General features: G+C 55.1%; 1 protein-coding gene across 1 annotated transcript in view; it reads left to right on the top strand.

Moving 5' to 3' along the window:
* Positions 1–90: 90 nt before the first annotated feature.
* The window catches only part of SCN4B (sodium voltage-gated channel beta subunit 4), a 21154-nt gene continuing 13369 nt past the window's right edge, over positions 91–7875 (top strand). Inside the window, exon 1 of the mRNA XM_006148848.2 lies at positions 91–367. Within this exon, the coding sequence (XP_006148910.1) occupies positions 307–367 (61 nt within the window). The 5' untranslated portion in view covers positions 91–306. The remainder of the gene's footprint in view (positions 368–7875) is intronic.

Consider the following 7875-nt stretch of genomic DNA (forward strand, 5'->3'; position numbering starts at 1 on the left):
GAGCCGAGGCGCAGCCTAGCCCGCCGCTGCGCCCGCTCCGGCGTCCTCCCCCTCCTGCTCCGGCTCCTCCTCCTCCTTCCCTCCCGCCGCCGCTCCCGCAGCCTGCTCCAGCCTCAACGCGCCTCCCCCTCCCCTCTCCCTCCCCCTCCTCTCCTCTCGCTCTCTCCGCGCTAACTTTCCCGAGCCCCGACCGGCGGCTCAGAGCTCCCCGGCAGTTTCGGGCCAGCTGCCGACCTCGGACGAAGAGCGCGGCTGTGTCCCTTACCCCATCCCCGCTCCCCGGCGCGCTCCAGAGAGGACAGGACGATGCCCTGGGCTGGAAACCGAGGCAAAGCCCTGGCGAGATGGCTGGGCACTGGGCTTTTGGGTAAGGCGCCCCAACTTGGTCTGTTCTCTCTCCTCTTCTTTCCCCCACCCCCACCCCAAGAGACGAGACACTCGAGGAGGGGGATGCCTTGCCTTGGACCTGGTGGGCGTTGGAGTTGCGCACAGAATGAGCGCGGTGGCCCTCGGCTTCCTGCCCGATGCCTGTCTCAGAGGCTGTACTCCTTCGGGGCGGTGCGCGTCCCCCTACCCCGTCCGTCAGTCCGCCAGCTTCCTAATTAGTTTTGTGCTGTCTCTGGCACCGTCAGCTCCCGGCTTTTGGAGCGGGATCTTGGGACTGCAGAGTTGTGAGGTTCAGGCGTGCTGGGGAGGGCCTCTGTGCTGTGGGTGTAGGGATGCCAGGAGGGATGCACGTGGGCTTGTTGAGATGGCATTGCCACCTTGGCCGACGGCTGTTGGCTTGTTTTCCAGGCAGCAGGCATGCACCAGTGGGGGAGGGGGCACACCCCTTCCTCCTGGGTTCTTTTCTGCTTGGCTCCTCTGCTCTCCACTTCCTCAGGGCAGGAAAGGGGTCAGCGGCTTGGAGAACCTTCAAAGCCACATTGGGAAGGACCTTCTCTCTCTCCCTACAGAGAGATTACATGGGGGAGGACCTGTTTGAACTGCTCCTGGCTCTTCCTTTTTGGGGGTGACTATGAAGACTGAGGAGCTGTGTCCAAAGGACACAGAGGGAAATACAGTATTATTAATATCTATTAATATGCACATGACAGTTTTAAGTGTCAAACTAAAAGATTAGGGGATGATATTTCTTGGTTCAGAATATAATCTCCTAAATCACAGCCAGACGTCAATGTAAGCCGACTCCGGCTCTGGCACCTGGACCTCTTCCTGATCGCATTTGCTGGATTTGGCTTTCTGCAGCTTTCCCCATTGGGTCAGGCACGTGGGGAGGGATCCGTGGTGAAAATGGGGAGATAGAACCGCTCAGGAAAGTTGCTGCTGTTTCTGCAGATGTGAATTGTAGGCAGACCTGGCCGGCTGGGACTGATGGTGGGGAGGGCACAGAGGGTTTCTGTCATTCTCGAGCCACGGTTTATTTACATCCCTGGCTGGAAGACACTGGTGCTTCCTCCGGTGGCTTTGCCAAGCTGGTTTCACAGTGACCCTGATGGAGTACACTCAGTGAGGCCCAAAACTCCTTGTGTGGGTGGGCACGGTGTCACTCCCCTTATCCCATGCTGGGCTGGCCATTGGGACCATGGCAGGGCTAAAGGTCATTGAGGAATTCAGACTCATACAGACATTAAACTAACCCTCTTTCCATTCCTGGCTTCCCTTCTTCCTGCTGCCCTGCTGGGTAGTGGGATGTCGGTCCCTGGGCTGTAGAATATTTATAGAATATGAATAACTGGCCTGCTTCAGACAACCAAGAGAGCCCCCAAAATTGCGTGCATGCGTGCGTGTGTGTGTGTGCGCTGTCACGGGCAGAGGCTCATGAAAGGTGGAAGGCCCTACCTCCTCAGATGACTGTTCAGCTGGGTAGACCAGGCAGGGTGGAGGCCCATTGGAGCAGGTTTGGATGAAGCCTGAGCTACCCTGTAGGAGCCGGGGAGAGAGCGAGCGACTTGCAGGTGAGAGACCAGCAGGTCCCAGGACTGGCCCCACCTGTCCTGCCCCCCACCCCGTACCCCCAGACCTGCCCAGGGACCACAAGCAGCATCCTCCCTTGTGTTTCCCCCATGCAGCCATTGACTGATCCCTCATACGGACATTGCCCTGAGCCTGGACATAGATGACACCCTTGCTCCCAGTCTGGGGTGGGAGAGATGTGGAGACGACTTGGCAGCCAACTGGGGATGTTCCCTGGGGGTCTCAGAGTTGGCAGGGACTTTGGAAACCATCGTAAGGAGCTCTCCTAAGCGTGAGGAAGCCATAGTCCGGAGAGGGACAGTGATGTTCCCAAGGGTGCATGGCCTATTGATGGTCAGGAGGGATAGGGTCCAGGCCTCTGGGGCTCTGTGACCCTGCAAGCTGCCATCCCATTAACCAAAGCCTGCTAAGGGAAGGGCTGAAGAACGAGCGAGGCTCTGGACGCGGCCATGGAAGGATAAAGGCTTGAGGGTCCAGAGCTGCTGTTTTCACTGCTTGAGCACTCCACTCCTAGGACGCCTCTTCCCCTCTCAAACTCAGCCTCATGGACTGACACTAACGGGCATTCTGAACGTTTATTTATTTATTCTGAGAGAAGGAGAGACCCCCCAGGGCCCTCATGCTGCAATCCTCCCCCATCTCAGCTAGCTCAGATCCCAGACAAGCACAGGTGCACTGGCATGCTCACCAAGGGCCTGGGATGTGAACCCGGGACCTTGCCTATGTATGTCCAGCTACACAACCACCTGGCTCCTACTAAACTGACTGTTGATAACCCAACAAGATGCCCTTTTCTTTTTTAGAATTATTAATTGAATTTATTATTATTATTATTATTATTATTATTATTATTATTATTTGACCAGTGAGAGGGAAAGTGAGAAAGCAAGCCTCCAGATCTGGGACTTGAACTGAGGGTGACCATGTGGGAGTCTAGTGCCTTAACCACCATGCCACCTGCCAGCCCCCAAGATACTCTTTTCTTAGACAGAGAAGCAGTGTCCAAAGGCTTTGGGCTGCAACGAGGCCTCTGTGGGTTCCAGTCTCTTCCTATAAGCGTGTAACTGGTAGTATATCTGCCCACCCCTTTCTTGTTTCCTGATTTGCCTAATTGCTGTGCTCCCGGTTTAATTATCACTTGTGAGGGTGCTATGTTGCACAACCCTCTTTCCATTGGTGTGTATTTATTAAGGGCTTGTTTAATGAGAACGTAATTAAGTGGAGGGTGCTCAGTCCCACTCAGAGGAAGAAAAAGGAAAGGGTGAGCAAGGAATTCATGAGAAGAGGAGAGGGAAGGGGGAAGTGGAGGGAGAGATGGGCTTGAATCTGGGACGACAGTTAATTCTCTTTCTGAATCTGTGTGAGGTACAACCTGTCAGGGCACCCCAGAGGCTGGCATCCCAAAGCTCTTATGGCCGGCTAAAGCTCCCATCTTCTGGTGAGATCAGCATGATGGGAGACTCCGGGCACAGCACGCTGCCTTGCGCTATGGCCGATCTTGGAGGGGTGCCGGGGTCTCCGCATAGGCCATGTGTGGGCTGTTGTCTGACCTGCAAGAGGAGGCAGGCACACTGCTTGGACTTGTTTGCAAAGCTGGTTTCGCTGAGCATCCAGTCCTGCCCCAGGGGCATGCTTCTATCCCAGCAAGGCTCCTGGGGGTGGGCAGGAAGCAGGCAGGTTGCCTAGGGAGAGGGAGCTGAAATCTTTCCTTTGTCTCTGGGCCCAGGGGCCTTGCCTAGCCCAACCCTGCCTCCTGCAGCCACCAGGGCCTCCACCCCAGGAGGGGTCCTATCCTCCTGGCCTGGGCCCACTTTCTGCCTCCTAGCTCTAACTTTGGGCCTCTCTGACCCCCCTGAGGCCAGAGCGACTCAGCCTTCCTATGAAAGGCATCCGGGTTTCCGCATGCCATGCCAACAGAGCCCTGAGAGCTAAACTTAGAGTGGGTGCCAGCCTGCCCCTCCTCCGGGGGTGGAGACTGATCCCTGGGTTTGAGGAAAAGTGGCAGAATGTTCCCTATCTGGAATATATGGTGGTTGCCATAAGATTCCTGTTGGTATGAATATTTAATAATGACATTTGCATGTGTCGAGTGCTTTTTTTCCTTCAGACAAACCTTGAGACTCCCAAGTCTTATCCTCATACCAAAGCTCCCAGGGGAGGAGGGCTTCAGAGAAAGGCCCAGACAGACAATGCCTGGTCTGACAGTGGCTAAATGACAAGGACCTTTACTGGGGAAGGATGAGGTTTAGGGGGTTAGGATTGAATTCTACCTGGTCATGACTTGCTCAAAATGCCCCAGTGCCAGAGGCCCCCCACTCCCAAACAGGCATATCCACATCTCAGATTCTAGAGAATTAAGTTGAGGACAAAGCAAAGGGGTTCTTTACTCCAAGGAAATAGCCACCCGGAAATAATCCCAGATGTGGTCCAAGGCCAAGGTGTAAATCAATGTGCCAGTGGCCTGGAGTCATGCTTGGCTGACACGGTCATTAAGGGAAGCCAGGGAGGCCCTGGTTACATCCCAGCCTGTGATGGGGGACAGCCCTGCCCCTTCTCTCCCTTCTCAAACATCATCCCCCTTTACCTGAGAGGTGCCCACTGAAGTCCTTCTTGCGTTTTATAATCTCTTGCTTTGACTTTGCACCAAGCTCTGGAGGTAAGAGAGACAGCTGTCCCTGTCCTGGTTTAGGGACATGCATGCTGGATGTGGCACCTCTTTCTCGAGGTCAGCAGGCACATGGGGCCTGCCTAGTGCCTTCAGGCCAGTCCTCTCCTGGCTTGATCATCTTACTGTCCTCTGGGGAACTGGGGTGGATCGACATCTGCCCCTGCTCACGCCTCGCCCCCTCCCACAGCCTGGCGGGTGGGGTGAGACCGGGCAAGGGAGGCAGGCCCTAGGCTTCCCTGTGCATGAGCCTCCCAGACAAGCTGGCAGGGCTGCCTGGTGCCACTGGGAGGGCAGTGCCCTGCAGGAACCAGGCTTTCCCACCCTCTCTGACACCTTAACTCAGGCTGGTCTTGACTCCGTGGGAACCACCTCTGTCCCTTTCTTCCGTCCCCTCTGGCTGCAGACAGCATGGCAAGGTCTCGCTCAGAGAGTCCCCAGTGTATCTGAGTCACTCATCCACACAGGTGCACACAAATCAGGCAGAAATGTGCCCAGTGCCTGGAGGCAGGCCTTAAAGAAATAGTGTCCTCCTGTGCTCTGGACCTTTGGCTGTTTTAACTTCTATTTACTTATCGCAACCAAAAGGACTTCATTGTGATGTGCGTCTGTGCTCTTGAATATCTCGTTGTGACTGCGGTCAGGGGGAAGGGGTCTGGCCTCTGATTTGAGTTGCCCTGTCTTCTCCAGGACCCCTGTTCCAGGTGCCAGAGTGGGACAGCTGCTGCCGTCCTTGCGGACCTGAGGGAGGAAGGCTCATAACTGTCAGGAAGCCACTTTCTCCTGAGAGCTTCCCCAGCCATCATTCCACACCCTGGTCCTTAGTCCGCACGGCCTTGGGGGTGAGAAGCAGAACTGGGGCGCCCAGCAGAAGGCCATCCTCTAGTGCTGGCCCCAGGCTGGAGGGCCAAATCCTGTGTCTGGTCATCCCTAGACCTGGGGGACCTGGAGGTGGGGTGGGCAGTCCAGGAGCCAGAGCGCCAGGGAGTGCCGAGTCCTAGCAGCTTTGTTTCCTTGAAGAGGCCCCTCCACAGGGTGACAGGTCTGAAGGCTCATTGCACTCCCACTGGGGAGTGGCCTTGAGCAAGGCAATCTCTTTGAGTCTGTTTCTTTTCTTCTTCTTTTTTTAAAATTTGCTAAAGGGCACATGCAATTGCAGGAGAGAGAGAGAGGAGGGAGAGAGAGAAAGCAACCTCCAGGGAGAATGGCCAAATTACAATCCCTCCTCTTCTATTTTCCTCTTGGGATTTTGGGCATGCATACCACACTCCGGGCATGTTTTTCAAGCTGCTGGGTCCAGGACTCAAACCAGGCAGTTGGCTAAGTGGGACAGAGCTGCCTTCAACACCACACTACGGACTGGCCAGAGCCTGTTTCTGCACTTGTTTCTTGAGACTAAAAATAAGAACTGCCTTATGGGATTATTATGAGCCTTAACGGAGACAGTAGATGTAAAATGCCCATCCTGTCTCACAGTCAGGGCTCGGTTCGAGGGTGCTGCTTACTGGTGGGCTTGGGCAAGTCACCTGAACCTCTTTGAGCCTCATGCTCATCATTCGTAAATGAGAAAAAGGATACCTCCTGTTTGGCATTCAAATGAAAGTTGGAGTTCATTGTGTAAATCCTCTGGCACAGAGGTTCTCAAATGTGGTCCCTGTTCCTAGTATTCCTGGGAACATTTTAGAAATGAAACTTCTTGGGGCTGGCAGGCGGCCTAGTGGTTAAGGTGCTGGACTCCCACCTGGTCAACGGTCCTAGTACCTGGCAGCTTGCTTTCTTTCTCTCTGCCTCTGTCTCTCTCTGGTGAGTGCACATGCCTTTTAACAAATTTTTTTAAAATTAAAAAATTAATTGGGATCCAGCAGTTAATGGCTATTTTGCTGGACTCCCATATAGTCGACCGCAGTTCACGTCCTAGACCCGGTGGCTTAAAACCCCCGCCGGGCGCGTGTGCCCAAGATCCCAAGAGGAGAATGGAGGAGAAGGGATTGTGGCGTGACCATCCCCCCTGGGGGGTGATTTCTTGCTTTCTGTCTGTCTCGCGAGTGCATGTGCCCTATAGCGAAAACCTCTCCAAAAAAAGAAAAAAATAATAAAAAATTAACCAATTCTTAAAAAAATATTTCTCAGGCCTGCAGCTGGGCCTACTAGCTCTAGCCGTGACAGCCTTCAGGTGATTCTGGGCTTCTCTCCAGTCTGAAAACCATAGTTCTGGGACAATTCCTGCACCTAGGAGCCTATCAAAACACGAGGACTAACTGAAATCACTTCCCAGCACTCACGGGAGCCCTGGTGGGCAAAGCCAGCTGATTTAAGACGTATGCTTATCTTCCTTTGGACCATGGGTTGGTGACAAGGTCTCTCTGGTTGGCTGGAAGCAAGTCACTTGCCCTCTCTAGGCTTTGACCTCTTTTCTGTCACACGGAGCTGTACTGGCCGGTGGCTCAGGATAGGAGCAAGGATGACCTATGTTTGGCACCTAGCACACATGGACAGCATGACTGGGTAACCTGACCCTGGGGTGGGATCTTTGAGCACTCCCCTTTTTCCTGAGAAGCCAAGAGGGACCCCAGGAACCTGAGCAAGCAGGGCTGCCAATTCTCCTTCCTGCTTCTCTGTCATTTAAAAAACCCGGGCCTTCAGGCGGCAGAGTAGTTGAAGCTGAGCTCCCATGTGGTCCACCTGGGTTTGAGTCCCAAACCGTGTGGCTTGAACCTCACTCAGGCTGGGTACCTGTGTGCGGGTGCCCAAAGTCCCAGGAGGAGAGGGGACTGCAGCATGGCCATTCTCCCTGGGGGGGGGGGGCGATTTCTTGCTTTCTCTCTCTCTCTCCACAAGCACAGGTGCCCTAAGCATTGTTCTGTCGCACCAAGGAGCGTTAACATCTAACATCTTAACCGGGTTTGTGCTGTCCCAGGAGGGAACTGAGTTAGACTCCAGAAGGCAGGGTGGGTAGAGGTGTCCTTCCCCCCCCCCACCCCCCGCTAGAACTGAATGAGGTGGACCTCCAGAGTCTGCCTTTCCCCATGACCTTGCGGCATCTGCAGGAAGGCTAGTAGGGCCCAGGCTCCCTCTGGGAATGCAGGGGGGCGGTCCCCAGGCCCTGGGTGGGAACGCCTGGCGGGGGCGTGGGAAAGCACCGCGGGGGCGCTCGGGTGGATCCCGGGGTGAGGGGCGGAGCGCGGCTGCGGGGCGTGGCGGGGAGGCCGGGCTACTCCGGATCCGCGCGGACA

The sequence above is a fragment of the Tupaia chinensis genome, unplaced genomic scaffold (genome assembly GCF_000334495.1).
Source record: "Tupaia chinensis unplaced genomic scaffold, TupChi_1.0 Scaffold000247_1, whole genome shotgun sequence".
NCBI classification, from domain to species: domain Eukaryota; kingdom Metazoa; phylum Chordata; class Mammalia; order Scandentia; family Tupaiidae; genus Tupaia; species Tupaia belangeri.